Source organism: Dipodomys spectabilis, unplaced genomic scaffold, assembly GCF_019054845.1.
Source record: "Dipodomys spectabilis isolate Male_0828 unplaced genomic scaffold, ASM1905484v1 ptg000039l, whole genome shotgun sequence".
NCBI lineage: Eukaryota > Metazoa > Chordata > Mammalia > Rodentia > Heteromyidae > Dipodomys > Dipodomys spectabilis.
In genome coordinates this window covers 11,487,411-11,507,454 of record NW_024870716.1, presented here as the reverse complement: position 1 = coordinate 11,507,454, position 20,044 = coordinate 11,487,411, and the positions used below count along the sequence as shown (strand labels likewise).

Genomic DNA, 20,044 nt, shown 5'->3' with positions numbered 1-20,044 from the left:
CTGTGGTTCAAGTGGTAGAGCGCTAGCCTTGAGCTGAAGTGCTGAGGGACAGCACCCAGGCCCAGAGTTCAGGCCCCACAACTGGACACAAAACAAAACAAAACAAAAATCTCATGGACTTTCCTGCTCAGGCTGGCTTTGAAATGTGATCCTCATATCTCGGCCTCCTGTGTAGCTAGGATTACAGGTGTGAGCCAGCAGCACCCAGCATTACATTATTTTCTAGCCTGATATTAGATTCTTTTTCAGGATTTAAGGCCACTAGAGTGTCCAATGGCAGTTTTGTAAGACCCAAATTTTAGTTTTATGAATCTTCTCTAACCTATCTAATACAGGTTGAATATGAGGGCTTAAAGCATGAGATTAAACGATTTGAAGAAGAAACGGTCCTGCTGAACAGCCAGCTAGAGGATGCCATCAGGTTGAAAGAAATCGCTGAGCACCAGCTGGAGGAGGCCCTGGAGACATTAAAGAATGAGAGAGAGCAAAAAAACAACCTGCGGAAGGAGCTGGCCCAGTACATCAATCTCAGCGACAACCACATCAGTCTCTCAGTGGACGGACTCAAGTTCTCCGAGGAGTCTGGCGAGCCGAATAACGACGAGAAGATGAATGGACATATCCACGGGCCTCTGGTGAAGCTGAATGGAGACTATCGGACCCCAGCCTTAAGGAAAGGAGAGTCCTTGCACCCAGTCTCAGATTTATTCAGTGAGCTGAACATTTCAGAGATACAGAAATTGAAGCAGCAGCTTATGCAGGTAAGACCTTGGCCTGGGGCTAGTGGTGGGATTTTTAAATTTTTTGTTTATTTTGTGGTGGGTCCTGGGGTTTGAACTTAGGACTAGATGCTGCCCCTTAGTTTTTGTGCTCAAGGCTAACACTCTACTACTTGAGCCACAGCGCCACTTCTGTCCTTTAGGTAGTAACTCGGAGATACGAGTGTCCTGGGTTTTTCTGTCTGGCCTGGCTTCAAACTGTGATCCTCACATCTCAGCCTCTTGAGAAGCCAGGATTACAGGTGTGAGCCACCAGTGCCTGGCGGGTTGAGAGATTTCTGGTTTGCATGTTTTAGTCCCAGATTATTTATTTATTTATTTATTTATTATTATTGTGTGTATATACATGTGTCTGAATATACCAGTACTGGGACTTGAACCTAGTGCTCTTGATTTGCTTTTTCCCCCTCAAGGATGTCACTTGAGCCACACCTCTATTCTCAAGGTTTTTTTTTGCTCCAGACCAGGCCTCTAATATCTGATGTTTACACTGTACACTCATTTGAGAGCAGGCCTCGAATATGTCATTAGCTTACACTCTATAACTTAAACCACAGCTCCATTTCCAGCTTTTTACTGGAGATAATTTTAATAATTTTAATTGGAAATAAGAGACTCATGGGCTTTCCTGCCTGGGCTGGTGTGGAACTGTGATCCTCAGATCTCAGCCTCCTGAGTAGCTAGGGCCCTGGCTGACTTCCAAAAACTTTATACAAGGAAAAAGGCAGTAAATGCCTTTCTCCATTGCAAACAACTATACAGTTCCAAGTGGCTTTTCCTAGGAACACTCTTAAGCTTTAAAAGGCACAAAAGAAGCTGGGAGGCTGAGATCTGAAGATTACAGTTTGAAGTCTGCCTGGGCAGGAAAGTCTGTGAGATATCTTCAATTAACCACCAAAAAGCCAGAAGTAGAGCTGTAACTCTAGTAGGAGAGAGCTAACCGTGAGGGGGGGAAAAAAAGCGCAGGAACAATGCCCAAGCGGGGCCCTAAGTTCAAGCCCTAGGACTGGCACAAACAAACCAACTCCAAAAAAGGCACAAAAAATTCCTAGATATAAATTAGCCAGGAGACCTACAATTACAAATACAGGTTGAAAATCTGAAGCCAAAAGGTTTTAGATATTCCAACATGAGCTAAGTCTTCAATTTTTAGCATCTTCCAAACAAATACCTTATGAATGTTCATTCAGACTTTTAACTTTATCTTAGTAAACTGTCTTTTGTTGATGTTGGTGATGTTGGTGGTTGTGAGGCTTGAACTCAGAGCCTGGGCACAATCCCTGAGCTCTGTTGATCTAGGCTAGTGTCCTATAACTTGGAGCTACAGCTCCATTTCTGGTTTTCTGGTAGTTAATTGGAGAAAAGAGTCTCCTGGACTTTTCCTGCCTGGGCTGGCTTTGAACCGCTATCCTCAGATCTCAGCTTTCTGAGTAGCTAGGGTTACAGGTGTGAGCCACAGGCACTGGCCTATGTCTTCTTAAGCTTTTTGTTTTACTGCTAGTCCCTAATCAAATGCTAATGGAAATCTTCTCTGCCAGATTGTGGCTTCACTGCCATCTGGGCTTTAAATGTTCTGCAAATTACAGGACTCCTATAGATTTACCCAACCTGGAACCAGTTTAACAAACATAGTAGGTGATTAAATTTGAAGCTTACTCTTCAATTGCAATATTATCCCTCCAAAATAGCTGGTAATGAGAGGCTTAAGACTTGGCCAATCATTTATTTTTTGAGGAAGAAGTTTCTAAGAGAGTATTTGCTTTCTTAGTATTGAATTTGGTTTCAGAGATGAGCATATAATCCTAGCTCCTCAGGAGGCTGAGATTTGAGAATCATGGTTGAAAGCCAAGCCCAGGCAGACAAATTTGTGACACTTTTACTCCAGTTAACCAGCAAAACAGCCGAAGTGGAGGTGTGCTCAAGTGGTAGAACACAGACTGGAATGAAAAAGCCAAATGGGGGTGCAAGGCCTTGAGTTCAAGCTCTGGTGCTAGCAGGAAAAAAAAAAGAATGTTGAAGAATAAGAATAAGAAAGTAGCCCTCAACAGTGAGATTGACATGTGGGAATGGGACCAGACCTCACTGTAGCTCTCCCAAGTTACAGGAGGCTCAGCATCCCTAGTCCCAACTCTGCCCCACCCAGTAAGTACCAGTTATATCACCTTAGTCAATAGGATGACCAACAGTTCCCACACATTCCAGCTGACTGCGGGTCAGCTGCTAGCTTTTTTTTTTTTTTGAGGTTTAACACTTGAACTTCCTATAAAATGGGATTATGAGAGCCCTGTACTGATATTTCACATCTGTAATCCCAGCTACTCAGGAAGCTGAGATCTGGAGGATCACAGTTCCAAGCCAGCCTGGTATAAGAGTCCATGATACTCTTATCTCCAATGAATCACCAAAGCCAGAAGTGGTGCTGTGACTCAAGTGGTAGAGCGTTAGCCTTGAGCACAAAAGCTCAGGGACAAGCCAGGTGCTGTTGGCTCACACCTATAATCCTAGCTACTTAGGAGGCTGAGATGAGGATCATGGTTCAAAGCCAGCCCAGGCAGGAAAGTCCATGGACTCTTATCTCCAGTTAACCATCAGAAAACCAGAAGTGGTACTGTGGCTCAAGTGGTAGAGCACTAGCCTTGAGCTGAAGAGCTGAGGGATAGTGCCCAGGGCCAGAGTTCAAGATTCAAGATTGACCAAAAAAAAAAAAAAAAAAAGCTCAAGGACAGTGCCCAGGCCCCTGAGTTCAAGCCCCAGGATACACACACACACACGCATGCACGTGCGCACACACACACACACATGCACACACAGGAACTATTATTTTTTACCATTTAATTTATAAAGCACCCTGAGTTCAAGCCCCAGGACACACACACACACACACACACACACACACACACACACACACACACACACACACACACACACACACGAACTATTATTTTTTACCATTTAATTTATAAAGCACCCAACTTTTTTACCTGTTGCTAGTCTTGCTATTATTATTTTTATTTTTATTATTACCACCACCAATACCAGGGCTTGGAGTTCAGGGCTTATTCTCTCACTGCTGGCACTCTACCACTTGATTCATGCTTCTAGTCAGGCATTTTACTGGTTCAATAAGAGTCTCTCAGATTTTTTTCTGCCTGGGGTTGTCTTGGGACTGTGATCTTTTGATCGCAGCCTGCTGAGTGGCAGGCTGTCCCTGGGAGTTAGTATACAACATTTCTTTCCAGTTTTTGAACTCTGACTTGTAGTTGTTACAAGCCTGGCATTGCTGCCACTTCTAAGTCCTGTGGGGCCTCAGCTTATTGGGATGTGATAGCTGGTATTTTCATAGTTCCCAACTCTCAAGATTTCTCTGGGCATGAATCCAAAATATTATCTAGTGACAGCTGTGTGCCTGTGCATAGTCATTGTGGACAGTTGTTGACAACATTAAGGCACACAGACCAGGATATAGCATCCTAAAGGAAAATAGAGACAACATTTTTGTTTTTGTTTTTGTCAGTGGTGGAGCTTGAACTCGGGGCCTGCGTGCTGTCTCTGAGCTCTTTTGCTCAAGGCTAGTGCTCTACCACTTTGAGGCACAACACCACTTCCATTTTTCTGGTGGTTGACTGGAAGTAGGAGTCTCATGGCCTTTCCTGCCCAGGTTGGCTTTGAACCATGATTTTTAGATCCCAGCCTTCTAAGTAGTTAGGATTATAGACATGAGCCAACGGTGTTTGGCAAAATGGAATTTTATTTATTTATTTATTTATTTTTTTGTTCGGTCGTGGGGCCTGAACTCTGGACCTTGGCACTGATCCTCAGCTCTTCAGCTCAAGGCTAGCTCAAGGCTCTACCACTTGAGCCACAATGCGACTTCTGGTTTTCTGGTGGCTTATTGGAGATCTGAGTCTCATGAACTTTCCTGCCCAGGCTGACTTTGAACCATGATCCTTATAATCTCAGCCTCCTGAGTAGCTAGGATTACAGGTATGAGCCATTGACACTCGGCAAAATGGAATTTATTTATTTATTTATTTAGGTTGTGGGGTCTGAACTCTGGGCCTGGGCATTGTCCCTCAGATCTTCAGCTCAAGGCTAGTGCTCTACCACTTGAGCCACAGTACCACTTCTGGTTTTTTCTACTTATGTGGTACTCAGGAATCGAACCCATGGCCTCATGCATGCAAAGCAAGCACTCTACCACTGAGCCACCTTCCCAGCCCATCGAAGGGGTTCTTAATTGGGGGAGAAAAAAAATCTTAAAAATTTTCCATTTTGGGGTTGGGAAACCAAACAACAGCAACAACAAAAAAAAACCTTTGATGTTGGGCGCTGGTGGCTCATGTCACCAGCAAGAGCACTACCTTGAGTGGAAAAAGCTAAGGGATAACACCTAGGCCCTGAGTTCAAGCTCCAGTACTGGCACACACACACACACATACACACACACACACACACACACACACACAACTAAAGCAATGTGTTTTTTCCTTCAAACCCACTAAGAAAGCAGATTTTTAAACTGAGAAATATATGAGGCCATGCATATGTTAATTAGTTTAATTTAGCCATTTCACAATGTATCTCTATTTCAGAACATTCTGTTGCACATGTCAAATATTACTTTTATCTGTCAATTAAAGTTAAATGTAAAGCTGGACACTGAAGACGCACACCTGTAATCCTAGTTACTTAGGAGGCTAAGAGCAGAGAGGAGAGTGGTTCAAAGCCAGCTTGGACAGGAAAGTCCATGAGAATCTTATCTCCAATTAACCAACAAAAAGCCAAAAATGGATTTGTGGCCCAAATAGTCAAACACCAGCCTTGAGAGAAAAAGCTAAGGGATAACACCCATGGTCTGAATTTAGGCCTCATTACACACACACACACACACACACACACACACACACGAATTTTAAAGAATTATTTCGAAGATAGCAAACCTAGGTTGTACTTTGTTGGTCTTTTTTTACCTTGTAAGACTCTATATATATATATTTTTTTTTTTTTTTTTTTTTTTTAACCCCCTATGTTCTTAGCCTGGCTCTGGTGGCTCACACCTGTAATCCTAGCTACTCAGGAGTCTGAGATCTGAGGATCTCAGTTCAAAGCCAGCCCAGGCAGGAAAGTCCATGAGACTCTTATCTCCAATTAACTATCAGAAAACCAGAAGTGGGGCTGTGGCTCAAGTGATAGAGTCCTAGCCTTGAGCTTAAGAGCTCAGGGACAGCACCCAGGCCCAGAGTTCAAGCCCATGACTGACCATAAATATATAAATAAATAAGAATAAAAATAAAAATAAATTATATTCTCTGCTTGAATGTTAGCACATACAGCCCCCAATACACCAAGTCAATGTTATACTGCCATCTGCTGGGAGATGGTAAGAATAAGGCTCAAAATCTAGCTGAGCAGAAGTGAATACCTGTAGTGTCAGGCTTTCTGGCGGCTGCAGCAAGAAGATTGCTTGCGTCCAGGAATTCAAGGCAGTCTGAACAACATGACCCTCATCTCAGAAACATAGTGAAACTTAAAACCCTGGAGCAAGCTCTTTCTAGCTTTGGAGAATTGTTAGTATCTAAGTGGAAACTGCCATCAGTTTTTAAGGTGTCAAGTAGGTTCTGCTATCATTTTATTAAACATGTCATTGAATAGATGAACCACAGAAAGGGTGCAGAAGGCAAGGGATAGTAGACTGGTACCTATATCAGCCTTTATATGAAGGTGTGTATGTGTGTGTGTGTGTGTGTGTGTGTGTGTGTGTGTTGGCACAGGAGCTTGTATTCATGACCTTGTACTTTGCCTAGCTTTTGTGCTCAAGGTTAGTGCTTTACCACTTGAGCTTCACCTCCACTTCTGGCTTTTTAGATCTCAGCCTCCTGAGTAGCCAGCTAGGATTATAGGCATGAGCTACCAGTGCCCAGCTAGAGGGTGTTTTTTTTTTCCCCAAAGAAATTTGAGATGAATATTTTACTTCATTATGTCTTCCTGGGTTTTGGAGTAATCATTAACAAAACTTTAGATTTTAGTTAATTATGCTAATTTTCATGTAACACTAGAAATACAGTTAAAATACATTTTATTCATCTGAGCATCTTTATAAACTTGTCAAGAGGCTTTGGTAATTACCAGAGCATTTGATGCCAGCCTGTATTTACCAAAGTATGCTTTAGGTTGTTGGGTGTTTTGTTCTTTTGTTTTTGTTTTTGTCAGTCATGGGTCTTGAACTCAAGGCCTGAACACTGTCCCTGAGCTTTTTTGTTCAAGGCTAGCACTCTCCCATTTGAGCCACAAGCGCCACCTCTGGCTTTTTTCGGTGTATTTGGTACTGAGGAATAGAACCCAGGGCTTCATGCATGCTAGGCGAGCACTCTACCGCTGAGCCACATTCCCAGCCCCTCACTTCTAGTTTTTCTTGTGGTTAATTGGAGGTAAGAGTTTCATGGACTTTCCTGGCCAGGCTGGCTTCAAACGGCGATCCTCAGATCTCAGCCTCCTGAGTCACTAGGATTACAGCCATGAACCACTAATGCCTAGTGAGCCTTAGATTATTATTGAAAAATCGTTTTGACTTTTTGGTCCCCTGAAGACCTCACTGATTCAAATAGACCATAGTTGATGTTTTCCAGTGACAATCAAGTACCTTAATTAGTTTTATTAGAATGAAAATAAGTAGTCTCTGACTGGAAAAACCAGCTAAATTACTTAATCAATTTAAAGAAATCTTGAATGCTGGTGATGAAATTTCTTCCTTCAATAAGCAGCCCTCTGTTTAACTTTACATTCACACAGTCTAACCAGAGAATCTCCTCTTCCTCCTCCTTCTCTTCCTCCTTCCCTTCTTCCTTTCCCCTCCCTCCCCTCTCCTTTCCTTTTTTTTCTCAACTCTCCTCTCCTCTATTCCCCGCTTCTTCCCCTTCTCTCTTCCCACTGATTATATAATTTTATAGGTGAATAGCACTAGTGGCTCACAAGGGTAATCCTAACTTCTGAAGGAGATGAGCTACAGAGGATGGAGGTTCAAAGCCAGCAAAGCAGTCAAATCCATGAGACACTCCAGTTAATCAACAAAATGCTTGGCTAGAGGTGTAGGTCAAGTGGTTAGAACACCAGCTGTGAGCAGGAGAGATAAGCAAGAACTTCAGGTCCTGAGTTCAAATCCTATCACTGCCAAAAAAAAAAAAGTAACGATAATTTCACATGTAGTGTGAGAAAACAATGTTTCTGTAGAATATAAATTAGTGTTTTGTTGTGGTCTGGTTGATAATGGAAGAAATGGATCCATGTTATATTTGGATGTACTCCAATAAAAACAATTTTAATTTTTTCTGTAAAAATCGTCAGAGGTGTGATGGAAATTTGCTATATATACTATATAGTGTATATATATATGTATATATGTACACTATATAGTGTATAGTATGTATATATATACTATATGTGTGTGTGTGTGTATATATATATATATATATATATATATATATATATATATACACACACTCCATTTAATTGTAGCAGTTGTATGGAGTAGGTTTTGTTGTTGTTGTTGTTGTCTTTGTCCTGGGGCTTGAATTCAGGGCTTAGGCACTTGTCCCTAAGCTTCTTTTGCTCAAGGCTAGCACTCTACCACTTGAGCCACAGTGCCACTTCTGGCTTTTTTCTGTTTATGTGGTACTGAGGAATTGAACCCAGGGCTTCATGCATGCCAGTCAAGTGCTATACCAAAAGCCACATTCCCAGCCTGTTTTTTGTTTGTTTGTTTGCTTGCTTTTGTGCTAGTACTAGAGCTTAAACTCATGGCTTTGTGCTATCAGTAAAAAGTAAATGAGAATTCTCACTCAAGGCTCTACTACTTGAGTCACAACTCCACTTCCAGCTTTTTTCTGATTCATTAGAGATAAGAGCCTCAAGGACTTTCCTGCCTGCCCTAGCTTAGAACCGAGATCCTCAGATCTCAGCCTCCTGATTAGCTAGGATTACAGGTGTGAACCACCAGCACTTGGCCTATTTTGAGTTCGTACCCAGCTGACTGACTTGAGCCTCTGGGTGTGTTCATGGGAGATTTCCTTTATCTCTGTACTCCAAAGTCTAGACTCTTATGATTGATGGATTCCTTCCCCTGGTATTTCTTTGTTCTCTGAAATCTTCCTTTACAGAGTTCTCCTCTATAAGGGCCCACTCAGATACGCATCTCCCAAACTTGCTTCCTTTCAAGCAAAGAATATTATTTGCATATTAATTCTCTTTGCACATACTGATAAGAACTATCCTTAGGTTGCTATAAGAATGACACTGATCATTCAGGTGTCAGGTTGAGAGTCAGATGACTCAACAAAACCTAAACATAGAATTGCTGGTGACTCATCAGTCCTGCTTCTGGGGATAGATCCAGAAGAATTGAAGTCAGTGCCCAGGAGAGACGCCTGTCTGCATTGCCTTGTTATTAGACTAGCTAAGATGTGGAGGCAAGCAAAGGCAAGGAAAATGCAGGTTAGGCATGTTAGCGCACTACCAACAGCTAGGAGAATTGAAAATTTGAGACTAGCCTGGGTTGCATACACCGACTCCAAAGGTTAAAAAAAAAAGGCAGAGGGAGGTGAAGGCCTGGTGCTGGTGGCTCACACCTGTATTCCTAGCTATTCAAGAGACAGATCTGAGGATTGGAGTTCAAAGCCAGCCCAGTCAAGAGAGTCTGTGAGACTCTAATCACCAATTAAGCACCAAAAAAGCTGAAAGTGGAGCTGTGGCTCAAGTGGTAGAGCACTGGCCTTGAGCACCAAAGCTTGGGGACAGCACCCAGGCCCAGAGTTCAAGCCCCAGGACCAGCATACACCCAAAAATATGAGTTCTGATTATCTTTTCTTTGTTCTTTCATGAATCTATCCAGTTACATGCAAATATATTAACAATAAACCAGTGAAATTAAAATAACTTCAGAAGGATATATTAACAGCAGTAATGGCTAGCATATACTGTATTCTTAGGCTATATTTTACATGCGCCACATAGGTTTTCTGGCCAAACAACTGGCAGTACCCCTAAAAAAAATTCCTCAGTTCCAGAAAGAACTCTATAAAGGAAGAGAAATCAGTAGCTATTCTTAGTCACGATATAAGACTATAATTAACTCCTCAAGTATCTTAGATACAAGTCTGTTAGTCTACAGACAGAGATTAAAATAGTGGCACTTAAAATATAAAGTTGTTTTCAGCTTTAAAGTGCTCTGCACTTGTTCATTCAAAGCACAAGGACGCTGAAATGGTCTGAACACTTGCTCTTCAAAATCCAAATCTAATTTAGGATACATAATGCTGTAATAGAATGCTGGAAATTTATACATTCATCTGTAACTTAGTAATTTAATATTATTTTTTGGCCAGATCACCTTAATTTTCTAGGGAAGAGGACTCAGTCTATCATATATATCATATAATATATATCTATGTAATACATAAATATATTGTATAATATATAGTATATAATATTACATATATCTATATATTGCATATAATATATGTGATATAAATATGCTTATGTTGTATATAATATATGCACATGTAAATATATATTTCTATTTATCATAATTTTATTTATTATTTACTACATTTGTATAAGTAAATATGTATATAATTGATAACATTTATATATTGTATATAATTATATATACTCTACATATGTTCATATATCAATGTCTAATATACACTAATATAAATTTTATACTCAGTTGATTTTTATTTTTATTTTTTATTTATTTATTTTTTTGTTAGTCATGGGGCTTGAACTCTGCCATGAGTCGCCAGTGCTCAGCTCCCATGCCCAATATATTTCTGATAAAATCAGTTGAGACCAGGTACTAGTGGCTCATGCCTGTAATCTTAGCTACTCAGGAGGCTGAGATCTGAGAATCACGATTCAAAGCCAACTCAGGCAGCAAAGTCCATGAGACTATTACTTCCAATTAAACACCAGAAAACTGAAAGTGGAGTCATGGCTCAAAGTGGTACAGTGCTAGTCTTGAGCAAAAAAGCTCAAGGATGGGTTGAGGATTTAGCTCAGTTGGAAGAGCACTTGCCTAGCAAGTGTAGGACCCTGAGTTTTTGTCCTGAGTTTGATCCTCAGCTCTTGGGGGAGAGGGGATAGCTCAAGGGCCGTGCTCAGACCCTGAGTTCAAGCCCCACAACTGACAAAAGAAAAAAAAAAAGAAATTTATTGGGCATTGGAAACAGGATTGTATCTAGTACACACATGAAAGAGAGGAGGCTTTCTTCATGTATTACTTGTGAAGAAACTGGTAGACTTTTGTCCTTTCAGCCATTGAAAATGTGTGTGTTAAAATATGAACTGTCAGCCAGCATATGGACCAAAAGCAGTTCTAAATACATTACCACTTTGTTGCGTGTATGCTAGTATTGGGTCTTGAACTCAGGGCCTTGTGCTCTTGCTTGTCTTTTTTGCTCATGACTGGTGCTCTACCACTTGAACCATGCCTCCACTTCTAGGCTTTTTGTTGGTTAATTGGAGATAAGATTCTCAGAGACTTTTTTTCCCCAGTCTGACTTTGAACTGGGATCCACAGAACTCAGCCTCCTGAGTAGCTAGGATTACAGATGTGAGTCGTAGTGCTGAGCATGTTACTTCATTTATCAGAATACTTTTCCCTCTGAAACAACCTTGTGCCACAGTTCATTTTGGTTTGATTTTTGTCTTTTTTCCGAAGGCTTTTCCTATTGAAGGGCTTTTGAAAACAGCGTTGTCATGTCCACTAATGAAATAATATTGAGGCTCTTAGAGGAAGGTCATTGAAGTTTCAAGGAAAAAAACAGCAAAAACTCCTGGACTCCATTTCTATTAAGATTGATCATAATGCCAGTAATTGAATATTTAGATTCTCCATTTCCTTTATGAAAAATTCAAATGGATTTGCTTTCCATCAAATACCATATTGTGAATTATATACTTTTTAGATTGACTTATCAAAATTGCTGAATAAGCCTGGTGCTGGTGGCTCAAGCCTGTAATCCTAGCTACTCAGATCTGAGGATCACAGTTCAAAGCTAGACTGGGCAAGAAAGTCTATGAGATTCTTATCTTGAGTTGATTAGCAAAAAGCCAGAAGTGTACCTGTGGCTCAAGTGGTAGATTGCTAGCCTGAAGCAAAAAGCTAAAGGAACAGTGCTCAGGCCCTCAAGTCAAGCTCCAGTACCAGTACAAAGAAAGAAAGAAAAAACTTGAATAAGAAACCTACCCTAGGGCTGGGAAGGTGGCTCAGTGGTAGAGCGCTTGCCTTGCATGCATGAGGCCCTGGGTTCGATTCCTCAGCACCACATAAGCAGGAAAAAAAAAAGCCAGAAGTGGTGCTGTGGCTCAAGTGGTAGAGCGCTAAGCCTTGAGCTAAAGAGCTGAGGGACAGCGCCCAGGCCTAGAGTTCAGGCCCACGACCAGACCCAAAAAAAGAAAAAAGAAACCTACCCTAAGTTAATTTTATTTATTTATTTATTTACTTTGATCCGGTCGTGGGGCCTGAACTCTGGGCCTAGACCCTGTCCCTCAGCTCTTCAGCTCAAGGCTAGCGCTCTACCGCTTGAGCCACAGCACCACTTCTGGCTTCTTTCTTTTTGCTTATGTGGTGCTGAGGAATCGAACTCAGGACCTCATGCATGCAAGGCAAGCACTCTACCACTGAGCCACCTTCCCAGCCATTCGTAAGTTGTTTTTTGTTTTTTGGGTTTTTTTTTTTTTTTTGGTCAGTTGTAGGGCTTGAACTCTGGGCCTAGGCGCTGTCCCTCAGCTTTTCAGCTCAAGGCTAGCGCTCTACCACTTGAGCCACAGAATCACTTCCAGCTTTTTTTTTTTTCTGCTTATGTGGTGCTAAGGAATCGAACCTAGGACCTCATGCATGCAAAACAAGCACTCTACCACTGAGCCACCTTCCCAGCCCCTCTAAGTTAATTTTATATCATGGGAATATTGGATCTGCTATAGGTTTTTAACTTTTATTTTATTTTTTGTGCTAGTCCTGGGGTTTGAACCCAGGGCCTGTTCCTCAGCTGCTGTTCCTCAGCTTTTATGCTCAAGACTAGCACTCTACCACTTGAAGTACAGCTCCACTTCCAGTTTTTTGCTGGTTCACTGGAGATAAGAGTTTCGCGAACTTTCCTGCCCAGGCTGGTTTTGAACCTCGATTCTCAGCTCTTAGACTCCTGAGTAGCTAGGATTACAAGCAGGAGTGCTGGCACCAGCACTACTACAGTCGTTTGGTTTTTTGTTTTGTTTTGTTTTTTTGCTGGGCCTGAGGCTTGAACTCAGGGCCTGGGTGCTATCCCTGAGCTGCTTTGTGCTTAAAGCTAGCTCTCTACCACTTGAGTCATAGTGCCACTTTCAGCCTTTTCCATGTACTTTATTGGAGATAAAGAGTCTCACAGCCTGGCACTGGTGGCTCACACCTGTAATCCTGGCTACTCAGGCTGAGATCTGAGGATCGTGGTTCAAAGCCAGCCCTGGCAGCCCAGTCCATGAGTCTCTTATCTCCAATAAACCACCAGAAAACTGGAAGTGGCACAGTGGCTCAAGTGGTAGAGCACTAGCCTTGAGCTGAAGAGGTCAGGGACAGTGCCCAGACCCAGAGTTCTAGCCCCATGACCAAACAAAACAAAAAAGAGGGCTGGGAAGGTGGCTCAGTGGTAGAGCGCTTGCCTTGCATGCATGAGGCCCTGGGTTCGATTCCTCAGCACCACATAAGCAGAAAAAAAAAAAAAGCTGGAAGTGGTGCTGTGGCTCAAGTGGTAGAGCACTAGCCTTGAGCTGAAGAGCTGAGGGACAGCGCCCAGGCCTAGAGTTCAGGCCCCACGACCAGACCAAAAAAAAACAAAAAAGAGCCTCACAGACTTTTCTGCCCAGGCTGGCTTTGAATGGTTATCCTCATCTCTCAGCCTCCTGAGTAGGTAGGATTACAGGTGTGAACCGCCAATACCTGACCTGCTGCAGTTTTTTGAACATGCAGGTGTTAACTGGACCAAGCTCCTCATCCCATTGAAGCCATTCAGAGACTGTCTTTTGCATTGCAGGTAGAGAGGGAAAAGGCCATTCTTTTGGCCAACCTGCAAGAGTCACAGACCCAGCTGGAGCACACCAAGGGTGCGCTGACGGAGCAGCATGAGCGAGTACACCGGCTCACGGAGCATGTAAATGCCATGAGAGGCTTGCAGAGCAGCAAGGAACTGAAAGCAGAGCTGGATGGCGAGAAGGGCCGGGACTCCACAGAGGAGGCCCACGACTATGAGGTAGACATCAATGGCTTGGAGATCCTCGAATGCAAATACCGGGTTGCGGTCACCGAGGTGATTGATTTGAAAGCAGAAATTAAGGCCTTAAAAGAGAAATACAATAAGTCTGTGGAGAACTATACAGAAGACAAGGCTAAGTATGAGAGTAAGATCCAGATGTATGATGAGCAGGTGACAAACCTGGAGAAGACCACCAAGGAGAGCGGCGAGCAGATGGCACACATGGAGAAAGAGCTGCAAAAGATGACCAGCATCGCCAATGAAAATCACAATACACTGAACACGGCCCAGGATGAGCTGGTCACGTTCAGCGAGGAGCTTGCTCAGCTTTATCATCATGTGTGTCTGTGTAACAATGAGACTCCCAACAGGGTGATGTTGGACTATTATAGACAAAGCCGAGTCACCCGGAGTGGCAGTCTGAAGGGGCCAGATGACCCCAGGGGACTCTTGTCACCACGGCTCGCCAGGCGCGGGGTGGCATCTGCAGTAGAACCCAAGACCTCATCAGATCCAGGTCCCAAAGAAAATGCTGAGGCCAGCAAAGAGCCGAGTCCAACGAAAACCCCCACAATCTCTCCCGTCATCACCGCGCCCCCCTCCTCTCCAGTGTTAGACACGAGTGACATTCGCAAAGAACCAATGAACATCTACAACCTCAACGCCATCATCCGGGATCAGATTAAGCACCTGCAGAAGGCAGTGGACAGGTCCCTGCAGCTGTCTCGTCAGAGAGCAGCGGCTCGGGAGCTGGCCCCCATGATTGATAAAGACAAGGAAGCCTTAATGGAAGAGATCCTCAAGCTCAAGTCCTTGCTGAGCACAAAGAGGGAACAGATCGCCACCCTTCGGGCTGTACTTAAGGCCAATAAGCAGGTAATTCCTGTCTACCCATGTCAGCATGTTAGGGCAAGAAGGCTGAAAGTCCCTAATTTGATGGAATTCCCAGGATGATCAAGATAAGAGTTCAGACTTCCTGGTCATGGTGGCTCACATCTGTAATCTTAGCAACTCAGGAGGCTGAGATCTGAGGGTCTAATTCAAAGCCAGCCTGGATAGAAAAGCCCGCGAGACTTTATCTGAAAAGAAGTCTGAAATGGAGGTGTGGCTCAAATGGTAGAGAGCCAGCCTTGAGTCGAAGTCTGAAATGGAGGTGTGGCTCAAGTGGTAGAGGGCCAGCCTTGAGTCAAAAAGTCCAGAAAGAGGTGGGAACCGGGCTTATGCCTAAAATCCTAGATACTCAGGAGTCTGAGATCTGAGGATCACAGTTCAAAGCCAGCCTGGGCATGAAAATCTGTGAGACTCTTATCTCCAGTAAACCACTCAGAATACCAGAAGTGGCGCTGTGGCTCAAGTGGTAGAACAGTCGCCTTTGAGCTGAAGAGCTGAGGAACAGTGCCCAAGCCCAGAGTTCAAGCCCCACGACTGGGTGGGGGGCGGGGGATGGGGAGGAAGAGCACAAGGTCCTGAGTTCAAGTCCCACTACTAGTACCCCCTGTTTCTCCTGCCACCACGCACCATCACCACAAATTCACTTGATAAAAATGCAAGCAATGTGGTCTGGGAAGGTGGCTCAGTGGTAGAGTGCTTGCCTTGCATGCTCAAGGCCCTGGGTTCTATTCCTCAGCACCACATAAGCAAAAAGAAAAAAGCCGGAAGTGGCGCTGTGGCTCAAGAGGTAGAGCGCTAGCCATGAGCTGAAGAGCTGAGGGACAGCACCCAGGCCCAGATTCAGGCCCCACGACCGGACCCAAAAAAAAAAAAAAAAATGCAAGCAATGCTAAGAAACAGAAGGGGGAGTGATAGGGACTGAGAGAGAAGGTAAATGTGTGTGTTGTTGTTGTTTTTTTTTTTGCTGGACGTGGGGCCTGAACTCTGGGCCTGGGCACTGTCCCTCAGCTCTTCAGCTCAAGGCTAGCGCTCTACCACTTGAGCCACAACGCCACTTCCAGCTTTTTCTGCTTATGTGGTGCTAAGGAATCCAACCCAGGGCCTCATGCATGCAAGGCAAGCACTCTACCACTGAGCCACCTTCCCAGCCCCATAGAGAAGGTAAATGTTTTAGTCAGAGCTCCTCTTGCTGTCCCCGGATCCTTACATGACTCAGTGCGGCTTTCTGGTTCCCTTCATCTGTTCCCCAAGTTCCCTAAGGTATCCTTACCCTGAGCGGTACTATGGCTTACACTATAAACATCTCATATACATACCTAAGGATAAGGTGGAACTTTATTTTGTTCATCACCTTAATGGAGTAGAAAGTGTTAGAGTATCTAGGCAGTCCATGTTACAAAGTTTGGTTTGGTGTTTTTTTTGTAGTTGTTGTTGTTTGTTTTTTTGGTGGTAGTCCTAGGGCTTGAACTCAGGGCCTAGGTGCTGTCCCTGCGTTTTTGTGCTCGAGGGTAACACTCTGCCACTTTGAGTGAGGCACAGTGCCGCTTCCAGTTTTCTGGTGGTTAATTGGAGATAAAGAGTCTCATGGATTTTCCTGCCCGGGCTGACTTTGAACTGCAATCCTCAGCACGGTTTCCTGAGTGGCTAGGATTACTGGCAGGAGCCACTGGCACTATTTATGTCTTTTATTCTGTTTAAGGCCATATAGCATGGCACAAAAATGTTTGGTTTGTAATATATTTCATTAGGAATATGTTCTCTCTGTCTTTTTTAACTTGTTAATCAAATCCTTCTTGGATGAAGTGTAATTTTGGCTCTCTCCATAGCTGAAGCCCTTACCCTTTCATCAACCTGCATGAAGCGTTGATTGAACTACTGTCCTGACCATTGCCTCTGCTACTGATTAACTGACAGCTGGGCAGTTTCTAGGGCACTTTAACACATTATCACTTAAAGCATGATTTGACATTTAAAAAGACCTTCTTTGCCAGATGCTGGTGGTTCGTACCTGTAATCCTAGCTACTCAGGAGGCTGAGATCTGTTCAAAGCCAGCCAAGGCAGGAAAACCTGTGAAACCTTTTTTTTTTGGTCGGTCGTGGGCGCTATCCTTCAACTCTTCAGCTCAAGGCAAGCCCTCTACCACTTGAACTACAGTGCCACTTCCCGTTTTCTGGTGGTTTATTGGAGATAGGAGTCTCATGGTCTTTCCTGCCCGGGCTAGCTTTGAACCATGATCCTCAGATCTCAGCCTCCTGAGTAGCTAGGAATTATAGGTGTGAGCCACCAGTGCCTGTTTTGAAACTTTTATCTCTGATAAACTACTCAGAAAAAGTCAGAAGTGGCGCTGTGGCTCTTGAATAGAGCACTAGCCTCGAACAAAAGAAGCTCAGGGACAGCCCTTAGGCCCAGAGTTCAAACCCCAGAACCAGCAATAAATAAATAAATAATAAGACCTTCCCTGCAGGGCACTGGTAGTTCAACCTTAGTTCTTCAGGCAGCTGAGATCTGAGGATCCAGATTCAAAATTAACCCTGGAGAGTCTGTGAGACTCTTATCTCCAACGAAACACCAAAAAGCCAGAAGTAGAGCTATGGCTCAAGTGATAGAGCTTAAGGCCAGTGCCTTAAGCGCAAAAGCCTTAGTGTAAGGTACAATGTTCAGGCCATGAGTTCAAACCTCAGTACCGGCACAAAAGGAAAAATTGACAGCTATCCTCTATGTCCAGTGTATGTATATGTGCTTATTAAAATCTAAGTAGCTTCCCTTTTCCCTTGATGAGAGCAACTAGCAGGCCCCGTGAATGTGCACGCCTGACAGGCTGTCCTGGTGGGGTTTTTCTGCTCCAGACCGCCGAGGTGGCACTTGCTAATCTGAAGAACAAATACGAAAATGAAAAGGCAATGGTGACTGAAACGATGACGAAACTCAGGAATGAGCTGAAGGCTTTGAAAGAAGATGCGGCCACCTTCTCATCCTTGCGAGCCATGTTCGCCACAAGGTAACTGACTTCCTTCCTGTCCTTTTTCGGTGACACCCAGGAGGGAGACTGCCAAAGCCGTGGGTGTGTCTTTGCATACCTGCAGGGCATTGGGTGTGTGCTCCAGGGCAGAAAAGCTGGAAGAAAATGTATGAGATTTGACTCTGCTAAAGAGTCGCATTTTCCAGACCTCATTTCCAAAGCCCTGTGCTGAGCACACGGGATCAAACAATTCTCTTATATAAACATGTTTTTAAACTGGCCACTGGTGGCTCACGCCTGTCATCCTAGCTACGCAGGAGGCTGAGATCTGAGGATCATGGTTTGAAGCCAGTCTTGGTAGAAAAATCTGTGATATTCTTACTTTAAGTTAGCCATCAAAAACCTGGGAGTGGAGGTGTGTCTCAAGTGGTAGAGCACTAGCCTTGAGCAAAATAAGCTAAGGAAGAGCTCAAGGCCCAGTACCAGCTCTCCGCCCCCCCCCTTACCCCCCATGAGTTAATACAGCTCTTACTTTTTTTTTTTGGTACTTCTCCTGGAGCTTGAACTCAGGACTTTGGCACTATTCCTGAGCTTTTGTGTTCTAGGCTAGTGGTCTACCACTAGAGCCACAACCCCACTTCCAAATTTTATTTTATTTTTTGTAATTTATCAGAGATAAGAGTCTCACAGGCCCTCCTGCCCAGGTTGGCTTTGAACCACCATCCTCAGCCTTCAGCCTCCTGAGTAGCTAGGATGACAAGCATGAGCCACTGGTGCCCGGCACAGCTCTTTAATATTTTGGGAATGTAACTCCATGCAGGTGACGTCAGATCCCTGAAATCGCAATCGATGGAAACTGAACACTTTGACTTCAGATCCAGTCCTGTTTCATGTTTCCTCCTGACCCACTGTTCTGTTTGGGGTTCCAGGTGTGATGAATATGTCACCCAGTTGGATGAGATGCAGCGGCAGCTAGCAGCTGCAGAGGATGAGAAGAAGACGTTGAACACTTTGTTGCGCATGGCCATTCAGCAAAAACTCGCCCTGACCCAGCGGCTGGAGGACTTAGAGTTTGATCATGAGCAGTCTCGACGCACCAAAGGCAAACTTGGAAAGAGCAAGCTCGGCAGTCCTAAAGTAAGTGAAGCGGTGTCAGCCACCCTGCCCACCGTACACACTTACCCCCTGCATAGGCCGCACCCACAGACACCCAGCTCGAGGGGCAGCAGTGGCACTCAGAGGAAAAGGTATGCCTGAGTGATTTTCACACTATGATGCGGTGGCCAGGCTTTGGTTAATGGGGTTCTTATTGTGGAGGATGGAGGAGGGGGAAAGAAAAGAGAAACGGGAACTGGACTATCAGTGGGATTTACTTGTGTTGGTGGCTCCAGATGAAAAGCATGGAAGAATTATGTTGATGTATGTTCCTTTCTTGCCATTCCCAACTCATGATTAACCATAATACAGTATTCAATCGCCTGTTCCTATGTTGACTTCTGTCTGTAAGCATCAAGAGTATCTTCCTCTTGTCTCAACTTAATGATGAATAGGTAAAGATGAATGTGTAACAGGAATCAACCTGTTGGCTGGGTGCTGGTGGCTCACGCCTGTAATCCTAGCTACTCAGGAGGCTGAGATCTGAGGATCGTAGTCTAAAGCCAGCCCGGGCAGGAAAGTCAGTGACTCTTATCTCCAATTAATCAGTAAAAAGCCACAATTGGAAGCGTGGCTCAATGGTAGAGTGCTAATCTTGAGCAAAAAAGCCAAGCAAAAATGGTAGGCTGTGTAATTCAAGCCCCAGTACTGGCACTAATAATAATAGTGATGATGATAATAATAATAATAATCTATAGTCAACACAGGCTATCATTTTAAATGTCATTGAACCCCCTGCCCCCCCTGAAATAGTAATTATTTATTCTCCTTAATGGAGAGGATATGAATCTGTTAAGAGAATTCTTGTCTATACCACTCAAACTACTCTGATTTTAAAAGTATGCTTATGTTTAGGTAAACTGGAATATGGATAGTTCTTTTGATAAGAACAAGTTTTTATGTCTTTCTTTTTTTGGTTTTGTTTTTGTGCCAGTCCTGGGGTTTAAACTCAGGGCCTGGGCACTGTCCTGAGCTCTCT

General features: G+C 43.7%; 1 protein-coding gene across 5 annotated transcripts in view; it reads left to right on the top strand.

The window, feature by feature from the left end:
- The window catches only part of Bicd1 (BICD cargo adaptor 1), a 96,577-nt gene that overhangs the window by 59,467 nt on the left and 17,066 nt on the right, over nucleotides 1-20,044 (top strand). For 3 of the 5 annotated variants that reach the window (XM_042677707.1, XM_042677710.1, XM_042677709.1), the window contains exons 4-7: nucleotides 336-761; nucleotides 13,841-14,935; nucleotides 17,798-17,949; nucleotides 18,840-19,047. In XM_042677707.1, coding sequence (XP_042533641.1) covers nucleotides 336-761; nucleotides 13,841-14,935; nucleotides 17,798-17,949; nucleotides 18,840-19,047 — 1,881 coding nt within the window. Of the gene's footprint in view, nucleotides 1-335; nucleotides 762-13,840; nucleotides 14,936-17,797; nucleotides 17,950-18,839; nucleotides 19,158-20,044 lie in introns of all 5 variants that reach the window. The other 2 variants (XM_042677711.1, XM_042677708.1) reach the window with 1 other exon arrangement.